The sequence below is a fragment of the Amblyraja radiata genome, chromosome 18 (assembly GCF_010909765.2).
Source record: "Amblyraja radiata isolate CabotCenter1 chromosome 18, sAmbRad1.1.pri, whole genome shotgun sequence".
Lineage (NCBI taxonomy): Eukaryota > Metazoa > Chordata > Chondrichthyes > Rajiformes > Rajidae > Amblyraja > Amblyraja radiata.
In genome coordinates this window covers 7879651-7901119 of record NC_045973.1, presented here as the reverse complement: position 1 = coordinate 7901119, position 21469 = coordinate 7879651, and the positions used below count along the sequence as shown (strand labels likewise).

Here is a 21469-nt window from a genome sequence, read left to right as displayed (position 1 = left end):
GTGCTGGAGTAACTCAGCAGGTCAGACAGCATCGCTGGAAAACATGGATAGATGTTGCTACAGGTTGGAATCCTAATGAACAAAAGTCCTGACCTGAAACATCACTTATCCATGTCTTCCAGAGATGCTGCCTGACCCGCTAAGTTACTCCGGCACTGTGTATTTTTGTAAACCATCGTCAAGGACGAGTCTCACCCCGGTCACTCCCTCTTCCATCAGGCAAGAGATAGAGGTATGGAAAATGCACACCTCCAGATTCAGGGACAGTTTCTGCCCAGCTGTCATCAGCCAACTGAGCCATCCTTCCAACTAGAGACGGTCCTGATCTACTATCTTCCTCGAAACCCTCAGACTACTTTTGATCGGACTTTACCTTGCACTAAATGTTGTTTATGTTATTCCCTGTATCATGTATCTGTACATTGTGAAAGACTCAATTATAATCATGTATTATCTTTCCGCTGACTGGTTAGCATGCAACAAAAGCTTTTCACTCTACCTCGGTACTAAACTAATCTGCATTTTTTGTTGTTGTCTACACTCAGCTTCATTTCTCTCCTTCCTATTTGTGACATGGTAGCTCTGTTTCCCTTCACACAGATGTGGGCTGACCTGCTGAGTGAGGAGCCCCATCCCGTGTATCCACCTATCACTTGCCCGTCTTTGTCCTGCCCATACCTCTCTTTTCCATTTCTCTCGCCCCCTACCACAATCAGTCTGAAGAAGGGACCCGACCCGAAACATCGCCTGTCCATTCCTTCCACAGATGCGGCCCAACAGTACTTCCGCACTTTTGACTTCTCTGTAACAATCCAGTATCTGCATTTTCTACTGAGTCTCTCCATTTCCAGCAAGTTCTGTTTTATGCACAAAATACTCAACAGGTTCCACACCATCAGCAGATGACTAATTATCACAATTGTACAAGTACAGATACATGCTGTATGACTCCATGACTCTAGTTTTGTGTCTGTGACGTCACCCCAGGTTCTTCTAAATTTCAGTGATTACTCACTCAATCTCGCATCACAGCACAACCTTTAAATCCAGAAATCAATCTACTGAAAATAGACACAAGGTGCTGGAGTAACTCTGCGGGTCAGGCACGTGCCTCTGGAGAAAAAGGATGGGTGACGTTTTGAGTCGGGACACTTCTTTAGACTGACTGAATCTACTCCCTCTGCAGTCCAAGATTACCCAGGTGTGGTGTTCTTTAGCACTTTAATAAAAGTCAGCATGTATAAAATACCAGACTGTTTCAGAATGTTTTTCTCAACACTTAATTATTAGTTAATAAATAGGCCAAGGTGTCATCTGCTCCCTGATGTCTGCAGGTTACTATGGAGAAGACTAATTTAGACTAGTTTTTAGTTTAGATACACTGCGGAAACAGGTCCTTCGGCCCACCGAGTAGCGATCTCCACACACTAATACTATCCTACACATGCCAAGGCCAATTTACATTTATACCAATCCAATTAACCTACAAACTTGTACGTCTTTAGGGTGCGGGAGGAAACCGCAGGTCTTGAAGAAACCCGTGCAGGTCACGGGGCGAACGTAAAAAACTCTGTACATTCAGCACCCGTAGTCGGGATCGAACGCTGGCGCTGCAAGCGCTGTAAGGCAACTCTACTGATGTGCCACCATGCCGCCACTAATAGAACCTGTGAAAGCATTGCAAATCACTGACAGGAACTTCCGATCTTCAGAACATTGTAACTTTTTCTACATCACAACTTTAGAATTTAGAGATACAGCACGGAAACATGCCCTTGGGCCCAGAGTCCGTGCTGACCAGCAATCACCCCTTACACTATCACACACACAAGGCGCAATTTTTTTTTTTTTAATCTAAGTAATTAAACTACAAACCTGTATGTCTTTGGTGTGTGGGAGTGAACCGAAGAAAACCCAGAGTTACAGGGAGAACGTACAAACTCCAAACAGACAGCACCCGTAGTCAGGATCGAACCAGGGTCACTGGTGCTGTAAAGCAGCAACTCTACCGCTGCCTCACTGTGCCTGCCTCTAAATTAGATTTATCTGATTTAGTAAACCAGAATGGTATGCAGAGAAAGGTTTGTAATGGTGTAAGAGAAAACTTTAGTACTCCAGTCAAAAATCCACCTCTAACTGCTGGAATGTAAACGCCAGAATTTGCACGTAAGTACACTTTCATCTTCTGTGTGGTTTTGCTTTAAATTAGATAATTTTACTGGAATCAAGACCATAATGAATGTTCAAAGACATCGCTTACACTAGTCTAAACTCCTTCTCTTTTCATACCATTCGAACAAACCAAAATCAGATGTGACATACAAAATATCACATTTGAATATCATGAAACCAGATCCCATGCCCAAATTTATGCAGCTTGCTGCCTAAATGTTGCTGCATCAAATATTATCATTTGCAACAGCTATTAATTTTATTACATTATACATATTTTTCTAACACAGATGTGAACGTCATATGAAGTGTGTTAGGGATGTTTACTAGTTTACAAATGTACGAATGGCTCCACATGAAATGGTCAAGGACAGCGTTTTAATAATTTATGAAGAAATCAATAGAATTATTTTTCCATTCATTCAAAATATTAACATATATATTTAAGTCTATTCCACAGGGAACTCCTGCCCCCACCAAGTTAATTGTATTTTATAATTTTAAGTATGCATTTATCTCCTAATAGACATTAAACTTGAATTTCATGGATGTTTTATGCAAAACTTAATCAATATAACCCAATTATTCTTTTATGCTCACAGAACCATTACTGATGATCTTGATAATGCAACACCTCACTGGGTGAATTATTTCAGATATACAGGGACTCCATTTTCCTACGAGGATATTTTCTTCACTTACTTTCTTAAGTTATGATTAATTGATCAAACCTAGTGATAATGATCATTTCCAGGAAGTTAGTAGTACGAACACTTTGCAGACTAATGAAAAATCAGCAGTAATACCCGAGAGGGAAAGATGAACATTTTTTGATGCACTCATTTAAATCTTAAGTGCTGGTTCAGTAAAAAGTTAAACATGCATATAAGAGGGCACAGTGATGCAGTTGCAGTCTCACAACGCCAGAGTTCTGGGTTTGATTCTGACCTCAGGTGCTGTCTGTGTGGAGTTTACACATTCTCCCCATTTCCTCCTGGTGCTCTGGCTTCTATGCACATACCAAAAACATGTGGGTTTGTAGGTTAGTTGGCCTCTGTATAATTGCCCATGACATGTTGTGAGTAAATGGGATAATAGAACTAATCCGAATGGATGATTGATCGCCGGTGCGGACTCAGTGGGCCAAAGGGCCCATTCTCATGCTGTATCTCAAAACTAAATACAGAAATCCAGAAGCTGAAAAATTCCCTTGAAATCTTCATACAATATCCATTTGGTTTAGTATAGTAGGTTGCAGGTGTGAAATGTTAAGTTTAGTTTAGACATACAGCATGGAAACAGGCCTTTCGACCCAGAGCCCGTGCTGACCAGCGTTCATCCCGTACACTTGTGGCATCCTACCCACTAGGGACAATTTATAATCTTTACCAGTCAATTAGCATACAAACCTGTACATCTTTGGAGTGTGGGAGGAAACTGGAGCACCTGGAGAAAGCCCACGTGGTCACAGGGAGAATGTACAATCGCCATACTGACAACATCCGTAGTCAGGATTTAACCCGGGTCACTGGCGCTGTAAGGCAGCAACTTTACTGCTGCGCCCGCCAAAATAGTTAAAGGAAGACACTTAAAATGACTGCATACAGAATTGCAATTTAAAATAAATCAAACCATTCATCCTTTAATCAGTTTATTTCAAGAATATAGTCTCATTTCATTACAAGTCACAGTACTTTAAACTACATCATGTATCAAGTAACCCATCTTATCCCGCCTGAACACCAATTCTGAAGCATTCAAATCCTGTGCAAGTACAGCTAGATGTTATTTTACATCTCATAATTCAAGTCATAATCTCAACGTACATTTCAAATCACAAAAAAATATGTTAACTAGAGCTAAATCTTTGCACACAATGGAATGAGCAGCTTTGACAGCTGATGGAAAGAACACTAAATCTACAGGGCAAATATCTAAATTCTACAAGTGTTATACAAAAACACAGTATTCAACGTCACAAAAATCGTAAACCAGCTTTGTATTTTCACAATGCAAGCTAGACAGGTTGAATATTATATGGTGTGATGTGGTTCATTTGCTGAATCAATTCTAGCTAACTGCAGCTTCATTTAATTGCCCCCCCTCCCCTCCCCAATGTTGATACCCTCTATAAATAAAGATTGTCCTAAACAGCAGCAATATTGTTTAATTTAGAAAAAAATTCTGAAAATTAAATATCTCACTGTATAGTTTCTTACATTTAATGCAACACAACCTGGAAAGGTGCTTTAAAAAGTTAGCAGTTACCAAATTGTAGAGTGGTTAAAAATGCACAATATTCAAGCGGGCCAACACCATAATGACAATTTTATGAATCAAAGAAAATAGCAAGTTTGTAACCTGTCAGGGTTTGTGATGCTGAGTATTTCCAGAGTTGTGGCCAGCTTCATCGATACACAAGCTTATAGCCAAAATGTTGCTACCAAACTGTTTTCTGGACCTTTATTATTGCTAATAACCTATTATAATACATAGCACTTAGTTTACCTTATGCTGAATGTGGGGAATATACTAAGTTTTGACATTTAGATTTTAAAATGTAGCTGCCATTTTTATATTTCAGTCCAAAGAAATATTTCATATTACCTTCATTGAAGTACGACATAATTACAGTGGCAGAGAGGACTGCACCATTAAAGAGCTTCAAATAATTCAAGCCCTGTAGTCCAAACCGAGCAGTATTGAAAAGTTATGGAATCTGGAAAATGTAAATACCAACTATTATAAGGTATTCATCCCTTTTAAAATGCACCATGTATATTAAATACCAACATTGTGGCCAAGTGGCAGGTGACTGTCAGTTTCAAAATAACCTGGGAGACACCCAGTATAATACACTTTAAGATGGTGGCTGGCTTACATGTCAATGAAGTATGAATGCTTAAAGTCTGAATGCTTGCTAGTATAATTGGTAGCTCTTGTGCACACGGAAATATTACATCTACGGCACAAGTAAGATGTTGCTATATCTAACTTTGTCTCACATAGCAGAGGAAAGCTCTGGAATTCAAAGGTTTAAACACCCACATAGCAACAACAAAAATAGAATCCATCTGTGCTAGCAAATAGAATGAATCGGACTAAGAATTTCAACCAGGAATGAAATATTAAATTTGCTTTAAAATCCAGTTGGAGAACTTCCTATCATATCTGGATTTGAAGCCTATGACCTTACATTAATCTATCATCAGTCTACTTCCAAGATTGCTTAACTTGTACTCAGGCCTACAGCTTGCCTCAATTTTGCAGTTAGAGCTGAAAAGCAAGTTCCCAGTGTCAACCACAGTTTAGCCAAGAGTGTAGACAAATGCACTGCATTATTCAATATTCAGTAATTGTCAATAAACATGTCCAATCCCTCAGAGGTTATCCTAAAATTATTTTAATTGCAACTGACTGCACTTTAAATTAAAGCACAGAAGACACCTTTTGGTCAACTGGATGAAAAAAATAATTTCAGCTTGGCAATATTTATCTTTATGTCAAGACTTACTGGGTGGAACCAAGATAGAACTGGAATTTATTTACAGACAAATTTAACCAACTGGTTTTGTTAGATAACACTGGGTTATCTGGCGTTGTCATTATGCTAGATCATTTTAAGTATAAAATGTCAGGTGATTTTGGCTTTGCATTCTAACCATGAAAAATTCACCCTCAAATGAATTTAAAGATACCCAAGCACTCCAACGCTGCATATTCTTCAAATCAAGATTCAAGTACATTAGAATGTTCCGCCAAGGTATCCAGTCTATTGGAAATCCATCAAATTACGCATTATACAAAATCAATACCAAAAATGTTCAAATTAGTGCTGCTCATCTGAGATTGAACACGGAAGAGGCAAATTCACCTTTTCCAAGTAAATTTGAGACTGAAGAGCAAGGATGGAACTTGTGACCATAAGGCAGCAATCCTAATTATGTACAATTTGGTTTCTACAACTGCAATATTTTTCCTGGGAAGATATTAATGCCATTTAGTATACATAATCTATTTGCTGCATTTCGTATGTTACTCCATTCAATTTTAAACAATGTGCATGTTTTGAGAAATGCATAAAATATTGTTGCACCTGCAGTGAATTACAAATAGGTTATAATTCTGGGCTGTACAAAATTAGTTGCTTTTAGCTTGTTAGAAGGTCTTATTTTGACAAAGAACAGTTTGGAAATAGATAAGATCTAAAATATCATTTAAGACTAAACTGTGCTAAAAATAGTGCAGATGACATACATAGGGGTTGACATTTCTAGCCTCAAATGCATCAGAAACAGTTCAACCAAATTCACATTTTATTCCCTTCAGTACACACTTGAACGAGTAGAAAAGTTCTGGTCAAGGATTTAATTTGTACAATAGTGACTGCTGATTACCAGTTCAGTCATGGTCTTCTTACAAGGTTTGCACAAAGAAAGCAGATTTAATTTTGCCTGTAATCATCGTTCTAACATACATTTCAGGCTTCTAATTTCCCTGTCTTTCTATGCAGTTTCTATCAATGCTTTCCCAAAAACTGTATGCAAAAGGATTTTTGAAACTCATATGTGATATGTACATTTGCAGTGATGAGCAGAATGCAGATGGCATTAAAATCAGGGCACATTAAACTGTTAAGACAACGTGTGAATATGAAATTAAACCAAGGGAGGAATGGTTTACATAACAGCCAGTACACCATATTTAGGTGTCAAATAGTTGAAAACGGTTTAAGAGAATTGGGGGGGGGGGGAGAAAGATGCAGTGCAAGCACAAAATACAAACATTGAACGTTTGAATGCTTTTTTTTAGATGCCGTTGTAGCTCAAGTCAATTGGAGAGGCTGGAGAATGAAGAACCAAAATTGCCCCATCACTCAATTCTGGTCTGTTCTGACTAACAAATGAACCACATTGAATGTTGTGGTACAAATATCATTGCTCGGGTTCTGTGCTACCACACTAAGAATGACAATGAAGCTCAGAGACCAATGTTTTGAAAAAGACCAAATACATCTCCACCCTCCTCGAACTATTTTTTGGTAAATGCACCTAAAGTAGTTATGTTTGTTTCATTACAGAGCTTGGAATTGACACTTGTTAAATGTATATTATGAGTATTCAAAAGGTGTGTAATTAGAAATGAAAAATGTTCTCCTTAAGTAATGAAAGGGACAGGATGGAAAAAAAAAACAATTCCGTGGGTGCCAATTTCAAGGTTTCTCCTCCGTATATTTAAACTGTTACGTTTGGTCGTCCATGGATGCTGAACTTCTTTCTCATTCAGATCCAGCCAAAATATCTTCACAATCATGTCAAGTAACTAAACGTAACATACTCAACGCACAAATACAGACACACAATTACAAGCGTCTGCAGAACTTAAATTCATACCCGTATCTTAAAGGCTTCAGAGTTTTTCCATACCAATGGGCAAAGCAAATTCTTACTGACAAGCTGAATTTTGCCCGTTAGTCTGCATAGTTTTAAGGTTGCCAGGCAATGGATGACAGCTGTACAAGAAGAAATGCCATTGAAAGAACCAGATAATTAAAAAAAAAAAAAAGGTAATCCAAGTAAGTAATTGCACTTTTATATTCCCCAGCACCAGTGAAGTTAGTAAAATTGATTAGAAAACTAAACTTTTGAACCAGTTCAAAAGACTGCTACTTTCAAAAGCACCCATCCAGTTTCATCAGTGCTTTTAAAACAGCCACTTTCCTCACACAAAATATTGTTAGCCCATGTCACACGTTATTTCATGCAGGATGCCAAAAGTAAATCAAAACACTTTCTGAAGACATTGTGGATAAAGTTTGGCGACAACACATTCAAAATGGCGGCCAAGATCCCATAGCTTGTCTGGTGACTCGTACACTTTCTTCCACTGGTCGGATTCTTCGTCGTACTGGTACAAAGAGTTCTTGCGGCTTGTACGGAAAACATGCTCCTCCACCACCACCTGCGTTGCCCGCACAAAGAGGTGCAGTTTGTTAAGGAGCAGGAAGAGTTTAATGTAGGGGTTTGTGGACTGATCCAATGGGAGATCCTTCTTCCTTATCCATTTATTAAGTTGGATGTCATAAGCCTCGACCGCGGGCATCCGCTGATGTGCTTTGCAAATCCCAGCCACGTAATAGATACAATCTTTGCAGACAGCGGATAATCCTGCAGATCTAGGCACGCTCATTGGTGTCAGACAACCCCAGTAGTCTTTGTGAGGGTTGTAGCACAGAAAAAATTCCCCTAAAAACAAAACAAATTAAGTTGAGACTTTTTACCCACTTCTTGTTTCTCACAACACTGGATGGGGCTATTCAGCTGACCACATCAGTGCCAACTCTTAGTCCATACCCATCCATCAAAAACTATTGGATAGCAGAATTCATCAGCCTAATATGTTTGAGATTAATTCACAAAGAAAATAATTTAATGCTTCAAATTAAACTGTGCTGGTGATAACACAAATGTTTAATTCCTCAGCTCCTGAATTCAGCAGTGCTGTGAACTCAATGTATTCTAGACATTGTGGATGAAGGAACTGGAGATGCTGATTTACACCGAAGATAGACACAAAGTGCTGAAGTAACTCATCGGGTTAGGCAGCATCTCTGGGGCACAGGAATCTATGACATTTTGGGTCAGACACTTCTCCAGAGTTGGGGCAGAGGGAAATGGTATTCTAGACATTTCCTAGAGTGATTCACAGGGTGTGGGTTGTGGTCACGAGCCTGGCTGAAGCTCATACAAAGTAAGGCAAGCTTAATTGTCATGCTTTTATAACAAAACCTATGGAATACTTAATGTTTCAGTTGATGGGAGTGGAATGTACCTACTGCGAAAGTTATGGAACGTTGAGGCATTAATATAACGTACACCATTTTAACACCCATAAAATAAACAGTGCTGATTTTTTTCATTGTATGACCATGACAGGAGCCATTCACCTCCATAACTGGAGCACTTTGCAGATTTACCAATGATGTATAAATCTGCTGAAAAAATATGTGCTAGTTTTTCACACCTGAATTACAGATACCTGTTAAAAATTAAGACCTCCAGATTCTCAACTTCATTGGACATTTTCAGGATATCCAAATCATGCAGCATATTAAAAGTTTGCAAAATATTTCTGGTTCAGACTCATTAGGTAAATTTTATATTCAACTAGTAGTTTACAACTGTTAATACACGTTACTAATTGACCAAATCTTAAGAAGACTCCAAAATGATTGTTTAAACCACATGTCATATTGCATGGTAAAATAAATGTATTCTTAAAACATTTTGGGGCATTAAAAAAATTACTGTTAAGAGTCTACATGTTTGCTTATTTTTTGTTAACTGCATAAAAAAGGAATTGGTTAAAAAAAAAAAATCAACTATAAAAATGAGCTTTCCACAAGGTATTAAAGATGATTTAAAAGGAATGGAATGAACAGCCTTAAGGTGATCTGAACTTTTGATTTTGGTCATTTTCCCGAATAAGCAGGATATCAAAGTAATAATATATTTAAAGATGATCAACTACACTTTCAACTGTATCTAAAATAGATGACACTTCAAAGCAAACTTCCAGCAGAGATTCTCCTTACTGAAGCCAAACAGAAAATATGGACTACAAAGAAAATCACATTGTTGTTGACCCTGCATCATAAACGAAACAGGAGAAAAAGGGATGATATTAAACAACTGATGATAACTAAAGGCAGTGGAAAATACACAGGTAAATATGCAAACAAACAATGAGTTCAAAGCAATACTCTCCCCTTCTTCCCAGTCCCAACTCCACACAATCTAGTCAATTATACAATTAGTACCACAGTACATCTATCAGCACCATATCTAGTTCCTACCAGATGCCAGGTAAGGATTCTGTATTCCATAATTGATACGCTGAGCAGAAGCCACAGCAGTAATCTTAGTATAACTTAACAGTACTGGGAGAATGAAATGATAAATAAAGGTATTCTCGAATCTCTGTAGTCAATCACTGCAATTAAAATCCTATGACTTATGAAAATAGTTCATAAGATATAGGAGCAAAGTAGGGCATTCGGCCCATTGAATCTACTCTGCCATTCAATCATGGCTGATCTATCTTTCCCTCTCAACCCCCTTCTCCTGCCTTCTCCCCTGACACCAGTCACTGATACCCGTACTAATTAAGAATCTGTCAATCTCTGCCGTAAAGATACCCATTGACTCAGCCTCCGCAGCCTTCTGTGGTAATGAATTCCACAGATTCACCAATAATGTCCCATTATTAAAATAGTTATGAATTCCACAGATTCACCACCCTCCAACTAAATAAATTCCTCCTCATCTTTCTAAAGGTACGTCTTGTTATTCTGAGGCTGTGCCCTCTGGTTCCAGACTCTCTCACTGGTGGAAGCATCCTCTCGACATCCACTCTATCGAGGCCTTTCACTAATCTATGTTTCAATGAGATCCGCCCTCATCCTTCTAAACTCCAGTGAGTGCAGGCCCAGTGCAGTCAAACATTCATCAGATGCTAACCCAGTCTATTGTCTATTACTCGAAGGGCCAAATGTCCTACTCCTGCACCTATTGTCTATCCCCAGATCATTCTCGAAAACTATAATACATGATATATATATCATATATGATATAAATATAGCAACATTACAAATATAAATATAGCACTACATTACAGCATGACTTGGGAACATTTGTACTGAGAATTTAGCTCATTTTCAACAATGTATCCAGAATTACCAGAACTACAGCAATACCAGAATTGAAGTAGACTGTATATTAAATGGTGATATTAATAACAGCACAAAAAGCAGAACACTGATGACCTTACCTTGCAATACATAGATATTATCCTGATGCTCCACTGCAGTGTGAAACTCCATAGCGACAGGCATTGGACACACAGCTATCCAGCAGTTGTCCCTGCCGTCGTAGCTCTCCACTGATTTTAGTGCATTCCGCCCATCACCTTCGTACACACGGCCTCCAATTGCATAAATCTTGCTAACACAATAAACTAGCTTACAGCCAATGCGTGCCCTGAGCAATGGAGCTCTGGGCAGCCACCTATTAGCAACATGGTCGTGCATCCAGAAATCACTCTCGGCCTTGTGATCTATGGAAACGTCACTGTTACTTGGCCTGTAACCTCCTGCAATGTAAATGTCATTGTCAGGCGACACCAGGATTCCCACCTCCCTCAGGTCATTTGGGGGTTTGCATAATTTGAAGACTTCTCCCGTGACGGTATCTAAACAAGGCACAGTTTGTTTCTTCCCTGAGTGTTTGTTGGCAGCTTCGAAGCAGATAATCATCTGCGAGGCAGTCATACCAAGTCTTGGCTTACAGCCGTCTGCCCCTTCACAGTTTCCATCTTCCGAGGAGCTGCAAGCCATAGCCTGTGCAAAAGTGCAAGGGATTTTCTGCAAAAAGTTTTCATCTATCAGAGGTACGCGTATACATTTGGCAAAAACGTCCACAAGATCCGGTTCCCGTTTGTCTCTGTTATGCTCGAGCCACAGAATGATGCTTTCATAAACGTGCTCTTCCTTCTCTACGTTTAAGTCATCACTGTTTAGGATGCTCGTGAGCTGGTCTTTAGTCAAATGGAGGAATTCTTGCTCTTTGGCAACACATAATATTTTCTTTCTAATGTAATCTTGCGATTTCTCCTTCAACTCCCTGTGTCCATAAGCATCAGCAAACATGAAGACCCCGATGGAATTCTGCGGATCCAATCGGCTGACCATGTACTGGGCACACTGGTCCTGCAAGGATGGGATTTGGAAGAGACTAGCAGCTGTAAAAAGAGCCTGCACATTGACCTCCGTCAGCAATATTCGGGAAGTATATGCATAGTCCAACACAAGCCGCATTGCATCCTCTTCCACTCCCACAATCCGCACTCTTCTCTGGGTGCTCTCTGTAAGGCCACTTGTGAACATAGACCTAGACAAATAAAAATATTAAATGAATTGAACCCATTCTGAATTTTAAAAATGTATATAAAAAATAATGTACACAAGCATATAAATGCATACAAAGCATCACAAACCCCCATTTTAATGCAATACTCAGCAGTTTAGCAATTACAGCGTTGTTCTGCACTAAAGCACACGTAGCAAAGAGATGATTATCAATTGCGTCTGAAGAAGCGTCCCAACCCAAAACATGGCGTTCCCATTCCCTCCACAGATGCTGCCTGGCCCATTGATCGTTTGCTCAGGATCCCAGCATTACGGTTTCTTGTATCTCCCAACTATTAATTTGTTTGATTACAGTGATTGACGGAATTTTGCCCCAACAACGAGAAGGCTTTAAGTGATGTTTAATATTTTCAACTACTCGAAAAGCTGGAAACTCTAAAGTCAGATCTGAAAGAAAGCTTGAATACTGCACAGGGGAAACTAAACAATGGTAATTTTGTACCAGTGTGGGATTTTCCTGGCCCAAATAAGATCTAATCATAATAGTGGAAATTTAAAATTAAATTCCACATTCCAAGATTGAACTAGTTTACTTGCAAATTTCAAGAAACCACCCAAAGTAAAATGAACCAAACATGATCAAAGACCACTGCATTCAAAAGATGAAGTTTTCAAACTCCTAAACATGGTGACGAATGCTCCAAAAAGCAAATTATAAAGACTTTTTCCTCCATTGGATTATACACAGGGCAAGATTAATGAAACTTTGTAACCATATTTAAGTGTAAATCTTTAAAACAGTCAACTTAAAAACCCAAATGGCCCACTCATTCAATTACATATCATTTGCACACAGTTGATTAGTTCTACAATTATCTTTAAAGAACTTTAACTTTCACAACTTAATTCAGATTGAAAAATAAACTTTCATTGCATATTGCCACTGCTTCGATACGCCATAAGCTGGTTTGTAATATTAGTATGCAACTAGCTACCAAAACAGCAAAAGCGTACCTAAAGTAAGGACTAATTGCAGCGAGTACATTTCGGTGACAGGAAAACGTTTTTCCATGATCTACCTCCACCACAATGTCTGTCAGCTGCTGTTCATCGTACATACATTTAAGCTGCTGCAGTATGCAACATGCATGTGAAGGATCCATCCCGACATTCTGGCTTTGACTTGAAATTCCATTGTGTCCCAGTAAAAACTTGTTCAATTCTGTGGAAAAATACACACATATACTCATTGCTTATCATAAAAACATTTTAAATATATTCGCATTCAGTTTTAGATGTCAGTTTTGTTTAGTTTAGAGATACAGCATGGAAACAGGCTCTTCGGACCACCGTGTCCATACCAACCAGCGATCCCCGCACACTAACACTACCCTACACACACCAGAGACAATTTTTACATTTCTACCAAGCCAATGAACCTGTAAACCTGTACGTCTTTGGAGTGTGGGAGGAAACCGAAGATCTCGGAGAAAACCCACGCAGGTCACGGGGAGAACGTACAAACTCCGCATAGATAAGCACCCATAGTCAGGATTGAGCCCGGGTCTCTGTCGCTGTAAGGCAGTAACTCTACTGCTACGCTACCGTGCCACCAGGAAATACATTTAAATATTAAACAAGCATGATTATAAATTTTAGACAAATCTACAACACATCACGGAAAGGCTAATTACAAGATTTGCCTGAAAGGAGGATTCTTGTGTGTCCAAAATAGTAATCTCTTCTTTTAGATGGTGATGAAAGATGGTATCTATTTCAAGTGGTTTTGCTTTTATTCCAGGGGCACATGGAGAAAGAATATAGAAATGATTACATATTCCTTTAGTCCCAAGGCCAAGTCACAACCCCGATTGTGATTCAACAACAAACTATGGCGAAAACAATCACAATTGTCAGCACATTTTCATGAAAAGACTTATACTGTACAGACATGCATGCAAAATGAAAAGGCGTCACTTCTGATTTCAATTTGCAAACAATTTATAGGGCAACGCCTTAAAAGCAGACTTAACTTTTAAAATTAGACAAGTCTAGCTATTGCATATTCAGGGTCAATCTTCATTTATTAAGGGAATGAGGTCGTGCTGATTGGATTAATTGCTGGTATTGATAGCGAGTTGATGAAATAGTATAAAAATGTGTTCAGCATTAGACATTTACAATTCATCAAAATAGAGCAAACAGGAGCACGATTTTAATATTCAGTTGCTCAAGCCCTGGATCCAGGACAGGAAATGGAACAAATTTTACATAGCTCAGTACAATCGCAAGACATCATTAAAGAATAATTACTTTTAAGTGCAATTATAGAGTGTAATTATTTTCCCTGCAGCCAATTCAAGGTCAGCTTCAGTTATTTGACATGGCTGAAAAATAAATCCTCAAAACAGCAAAAGAGAGCTGCTCTATAAATCTGGCCCATCCCATCTTATTCAATGAACTCTGAAAATTAAAAAAAATCTCACGAAGCAAGGTGTCATTTGCTAGACAAGTATTGACCAGATTCACATGCTGAAGATAAATTAGAATCTGCAATGACTGTGAACTAGCAACCCAAAACCTAATACCTTGTTTCAAGCTAAAACACATGCCCAAGAATGGATAGATGTCTGAATGCACTACCTCTGCTCAAAGATATACAAACACCATGTGGGCAAAAAACTACCAATGGTTATGTCCCAAACTTCAAGAACATTTTCCAAGATCCTAATTGTTGTTCTTCCATATACCATTAGTGACCTGGTCTGTGTGCTTGGCTTTCAATTACACTAACCTTGTACCCGTTTCCCTCAACTCAGCCATGTCATTGCTAAATATGACACAAAGACATCTGATTATTTTCTGCCGTGCTTCAGTTAAACAAGATATTGAATACTTCAAGACTAAAAATGTCTAAATTTCATTATGTTCCAAATCACAGTGAATGGAGCAATTTTATTAAAAGCTGGGCACTTCAGATTTTAATCTTCAAGGAAATATTTACATGCAAAAAATCCAATACATATTTTTTAATAAACAAAAGAATGAAACTGATTTGGATGCATTCTTCATTTTTACACAGAAAGTTTTAAGGAAAACAAGATAAAGGACATAAATAGAACAATGTGGTAACCAGGACTGCAGATTAAAAAAAATAATCATTCAGAGTTTGGAAGGCAGGCTAATGCACTAGGAAATGTGGACATCCAATACAATTATGTTCGATCAAAGCAGAACCCATGAAAAAAACATTTTGATAATATTGCCAACACTGGGGTTTTATTGGGTCTCATCTTTTGCCGATGGTTGAATCAGGTGCTTTAGGAACTGATAAGAATTTTGAGTGAGACGAATTCCAAGGATTAGGATCGGGAAAACCTAATATATAGCTGTCCATGACAGACCAATTCGCAATTCTCAAAAGACGCAGATGGAAGAGCACACATGAGGGATACAAGGTGGGATAAGATATCAGAGCTCAGGGTGGGTGCAAGATTATGGTTTTGTTTTAAGGGGAGGGACGAGAAGAAATTGTAGGAGTGAAAGGATTTGAAAGCAAGACTCATTTTTATCTCATGGCACTGCTCAACCTTGAGCCACAGCTGATGCGAGCCCAGACAAAATACAGAAATTAGGTAGTACAAGGCAGCACAGTTTCAGAACCAGAAGGTTACAGAAAGTACAATAAAAGCACTGGGATAGTCAAATCTGAGGGCAATTAAGAACATGACGCTTTTCAATCAAAGATCCGGGTGGTATTGTTCATCATTGTTGGCAAGATGGAAAAGACTGCCAAAAAGTGAAGCTGACGCTCCAAACCCCATACGGAGGTAAAAATGACAAATGCCGTAAGGAGTCAGGTTCAGTAAAAACACAAAGAGAGCAAGAATCAGAGGCTGCAGAACAAAGTTTAGGACACCAAGGAGAAAATACTTTCTGTGCTCAATATTAAATTGGAAGAATTTCTGCCCACCAAACAATCTAAAGAGTGAAGAAATCAAGATGGTGACAACATGGAACCATGCACTGTTTGTTTCAGATTATGTTACAGAGGGGCTATATATGGATGAGAAACACAAGAACTAAAGATAGAGTATAGAAGTTGGGAGGTCATGTTGCAGTTGTACAAGACGTTGGTGAGGCCACATTTAGAGTAAAGTGTTCAGTATGTCACCATGTTATAGGAAAGATGCAGTCAAGCTGGAAAGGGTACAGAGAAGATTTACAAGGATGTTGCCAGGACTAGAAGGTCTGAGCTATAGAGAGGGGTTGAGTAGACTGGGACTCGATTCCTTGGAGCGCAGGAGGATGAGGGTTGATAGAAACATAGAAAATAGGTGCAGGAGTAGGCCATTCGGCCCTTCGAGCCTGCACAGCCATTCGATATGATCATGGCTGATCACCCAACTCAGTATCCCATCCCTGCCTTCTCTCCATACCCCCTGATCCCTTTAGCCACAAGGGCCACATCTAACTCCCTCTTAAATATAGCCAATGAACTGGCCTCAACTACCTTCTGTGGCAAAGAATTCCAGATTCACCACTCTCTGTGTAAAAAATGATTTTCTCATCTCGGTCCTAAAAGACTTCCCTCTTATCCTTAAACTGTGACCCCTAGTTCTGATCTTATTGAGGTGTATAAAATCATGAGAAGAATAGATCTGGTAGATGCAGTCTCTTGCCCAGAGTAAGTGAATAGAGGGTCAGAAGACATAGGTTTAAGGTGAAGGGGAAAAGATTTAATAGGAATCTGAGGGGTAACTTTTTCACACAAAGGGTGGTGGGTGTATGGAACAAGCTGCCAGAGGAAGTAGTTGAGGCAGGGACTTTCCCAATATTTAAGAAACAGTTAGACAGGTACATGGAAAGGACAGGTTTGGAGTGATATGGTCCAAACACAGGCAGGTGAGACTGGTGTAGATGGGACCGGTGTCGGCAAGTTGGACTGAAGAGCCTTTTTCCACACTTTTCCATCACCACTCTATGAGATCCTTTGGGGAGACTAGAAGCTATAGTGGGGAAAATGTCTATAGGTTATAAAAGGGCACCCAAGTATTAAACTTGTCTTCTGATTAGTAGCAAGGCAAAGCTAATCAGCAGCTTGCGCAGTTTTCTAAAACAAACATTGAGAAGTTATGACAAAATGATTAGTCTTTTAGTAGAAAATGTTTGGTTATGAAAGAGTACATCTAAAAACACACATCCCCCTTCCTGGATCAAGAATGAAGAGATAAATAAAATTTGTAATTTTTAAGAACTTTGCTGTAGGCAGGTTTGTGAAAGGATGTGGGATTCCGAACTGGAGCTAACTGATGGAGATTGATTCAATGGTTAGGGAAAGAGTAGATAGGTGGTTGAAGTTGATAAGGAAATCCAAGTCAATATAAATCCCACCAGTCAACGTATTTGAATGATCGGGAGGGGAATGGGGAGTGCAGGGGAGAGATAAGTTTTTTTGCTTTCCATCACAGCGAGGAGGAGATGCGCTGTGATGGATGTCTGTGTAAATTGTGTTGTGTCTTGGGTCTTTTTTTTTCATGTGTGTATGACTGCAGAAACAACATTTCATTTGAGCCTCTATGAGGTTCGTGACAAATAAATTGTATTGTGTATTGTGTATTGTGTGTGATCCAATCCCTCCAAGTCAGAATAACATTTATAAGAAAAAGCATTTAAAGCAAGACAATTTCTCCATTAAATACAACCATAAAATGCCCTAAACATTCTCAAGACAAGTAACATCCAAAGCAATGGAACCCCACTGAGTTATGGGTTTGCAGAGAATAATTGGGTCAGTTAGTTATCTACCTTATAAATAGAGTAGGGGCTACAGTACATATTTTGTATTAACTCGTGGCTTCTTAAGAAGGGTCCCAACCCAAAATGTCTCCTGTCCATTCCCTCCACAGATCCTGCCTGATCCTCCAGCAGTTAATGTTTCGCTTCCCAAATTAAAGTTGAACTTCAGCATACCTTGTGGAGTCACACAGCATGAAAAAAGGACTTCAGTCCAGCTCGCCCATGCTGAACACTATGCCCCATCTATGCTCGTCCCATTTGCCTCATATCCCTCTAAAACTTTCCTACCTATGTACCTGTCCAAGTAACTTGGTCAGCATGGACGAGTTAGGCCAAAGGGCCTCATTTTCTAGTCTTAGGATATGGGTCGAATGCAGGCGAATGAGACTAACTTAGACAGTGCTTCTTGATCAGCAAGGAGAAGTTGGGGTGAAGGATATGTTTCTGTGCTGTATGACTCTGGGTCTAAGAGACCATATCCTTCTAAATGTTTCCTAGCCATCTACCTGCCCGTATCCATCTGTCCCGTATCCATCTGTCTCCTCAGATTCTGGTGAAGTTCTACCGCTGCACCATCGAGAGCATCCTTACCAACTGTATCACAGTATGGTATGGCAACTGCTCCGTCTCCGACCGGAAAGCACTGCAGAGGGTGGTGAAAATTGCCCAACGCATCACCGGTTCCTCACTCCCCTTCATTGAGTCTGTCCAAAGCAAGCGTTGTCTGCAAAGGGCGCTCAGCATCGTCAAGGACTGCTCTCACCCCAACCGCAGACTGTTCACCCTCCTACCATCCGGGAGGCGCTACAGGTCTCTCCATTGCCGGACTAGCAGGTCCAGGAACAGCTTCTTCCCTGCGGCTGTTACATTACTCAACACTGTACCTCGGTGATTGCCAATCACCCCCCCCCCGGACACTCCTTCCAACAGGAAAAAATAATTGCACTACTATGACTGAATGCACGTATATTTATTTATTGCTCATATTCTTTGTCACTCTTCTAGGGAGGTGCTAACTGCTTTTCGTTGTCTCTGTACTGTACACTGCACAATGACAATAAAAATGTTGAATCTGATCTAACCTTTTCCCCTCTATAAACCTGTTCAAGTCTTTTAAATACTATTATAGTACCTGCCCCAACTATCTATATTCATCCCTCTCTAACCCAACTGCCCGTATCCCTCTAACTCATTCCTTTTGATGAAATAAAGATATGAACCACCTACCCTCTAACTCTTTCCTATCTACAGAGCTGTCCAATTGTCTTTCAACTACATTTATAGTACCTGTCATATCCCTCTAATCCTTTCCAATCCATGTACATGTCCAAGTATATTTTAGATAAAGTACCTGTCCATATTCCTCTAACCCTTTCCTATCTAAATATCCGCCCAATTGTCTTTTAAATACTTTTATAGTACCTTTCCATATTCCTCTAACCTTGACCTCACAATGTACCTGTCCAGGTACCTTTTAAATAATTTTTAGTGCCTGCCCCAACTACCCATATCCCTCTAAACCCATTCCTCTCTATGAATCAAAGATAGACACAAAATGCAGGCATCATCTCTGGAGACGTTCAGCGTCAAGACCCTTCTTCAGACTGACCTCTCTATGAACCTGTCCAAGTACCTTTTAAATACTTCTGTAGTACCTGCCCATATCACTCTAACCCTTTTCTATCTATATACCTGATGAAGTGTATTTTAAATACCTGCTCCAAATGCCCATATCCCTCTATCCCATTCCTATCCAGAGGCCCTTTAAATGGCACAATTACTGCCGCTGTTATTCTACAGTCCACACACAAGTATCCCTCTGATCATTTCCAAATACTTATTGCCCACAAAGTTTATTTTTTTATAATTATAAAAATGGTTTTTTAAATATCCTGCATCTTAACCAGAATTAAACAAAAACAGGGTTTTAAAAGCCACCCTTTGTTGCAACAAAAGAAACGGAACTATATCGAATGAAAAGGGAACAAACAAAAGGCTGGGGAGGGTAGGGTGAGGGAGGGGGGGGGTTGTTGTTGTGAGGAGGAGAAGGGGATGAGGGGAGGGGAAGATGAGGGGAGAGGAAGATGAGGGGAGGGGAAGATGAGGGGGGGGGGGAAGAGGAGAGGGGGAGGGGAAGAGGAGAGGGGGAGGGGAAGATGAGAGGGGGAGGGGAAGAGGAGAGGGGGAGGGGAAGAGGAGAGGGGGAGGGGGAGGGGAGGGGGGGGGGGAGAGGGGGGGGGGGGGGGGGGGGGGGGGGGGGGGGGGGGGGGGGGGGGGGAAGAGAGGGGGAGGGGGGAGGGGGGGGAGGAGGGGGGGGGGGGAGGGGGAGAGGGAGGGGGGGAGGAAGGAAGAGGGGGGGAGAGGAGGGGAAGAGGACGGGGGGGGAGGAGGGGCGAGGAGGAGAAGGGGAAGGGGGGGGGGAGAGGGGAGGGGGGAGGGGAGAGAGGGGGGGGGGGAGGGGGGAGGGGAGGGGAAGACGAGGGGGGAAGATGAGGGGGAGAGGGGAAGAGAGGGGAGGGCAGGGTGAGGAAAGGGAGGGAGGGGGTTTGCGAGAGGGAGGAGTATGTGAGGGGGAGAAGGGGGTGAGGATGAGGGGGTGTGTGGGGAGAGGGTGAGGAGAGGGGGGGTTTGTGAGGGGAGAGTGGCGGTGAGGATGGATGAGGCGAGGCCGGGGACTGGGCCACAACACCCCGCTCCCCCTCTGCTCCAGCCCGGGGCGAGAGGCCCGTGTCCCGGCCCCGCCATTGTTCCCCAGCCCGGCGGCGCGGTCAGTCCCTCTCTCTCTCTCCCTCTCCCTCACACACACACCGAGGCCACGGCCTCTCCCTGCCCGGGCCCGTCGCCGCGGCCGCCGCCACTAACCCGCTGCTGCAGCCATTCTCCCGCCGCGAATGACGCCGCCGCGGCCGCCCCTTCACCTCCCTGCGTGCGCGCCCCCTCTCCCTACGTGCGCGCCCCCTCCCCCTCTCCCTACGTGCGCGCCCCCTCCCCCTCTCCCTGCGTGCGCGCCCCTCCCCTCTCCCTACGTGCGCGCCCCCTCCCCTCTCCCTACGTGCGCGCCCCCTCCCCCTCTCCCTACGTGCGCGCCCCCTCTCCTTCTCTCTACGTGCGCGCACTCTCTCCCTGCGTACGCGCCCCCTCCCCTCTCCTTACGTGCGCGCCCCTTCCTCCTCTCCCTGCATATGCGCCCCCTCCTCCACTCCCTGCATACGCGCCCCCTCCCCTCGCCCTACTGCGCGCCCCCTCTCCCTACGTGCGCGCACCCTCTCCCTGCGTGCATGCCCCCTCCCCTCTCCCTGCATCTTCACCTTCCTACATGTGTGCCCCTGCCTCATTCTTCATGCGCGCCCCTTCACCCCCATGTGAACGCGCCCCCTCTCTGCCTCCCTGCCCCCTCTCTCCTTCCCTGCCCTCCCTCTCCGCCTCCCTGCCCCCGCTCCTCTTATATGCGCCCCCTCTCCCCCTATGTGCACCCCCCCTCTCCCCCTGTGTGCACACCACCCTCCTCCACTGTGTGCACGCCTGACCCTGTCATCTCCCCACCCCTGGTTCCTAACACACAAGGAGCTGCAG

General features: G+C 41.7%; 1 protein-coding gene across 2 annotated transcripts; it reads right to left on the bottom strand.

Moving 5' to 3' along the window:
* Positions 1–3806: 3806 nt before the first annotated feature.
* On the bottom strand, positions 3807–20837 carry kbtbd8 (kelch repeat and BTB domain containing 8). 2 transcript variants are annotated; one of them, XM_033036668.1, is made up of 4 exons: positions 20759–20837; positions 13112–13319; positions 11002–12119; positions 3807–8417 (listed from the first exon to the last, which is right to left on the bottom strand). In XM_033036668.1, exons 1-4 carry the CDS (start codon positions 20772–20774, stop codon positions 7954–7956), a joined length of 1806 nt encoding a protein of 601 aa, XP_032892559.1. In that variant the 5' UTR covers positions 20775–20837; the 3' UTR covers positions 3807–7953. The 2 variants fall into 2 exon arrangements, with proteins under 2 accessions (XP_032892559.1, XP_032892560.1); XM_033036669.1 differs by having other exon boundaries at positions 13218–13319.
* Positions 20838–21469: the final 632 nt, after the last annotated feature.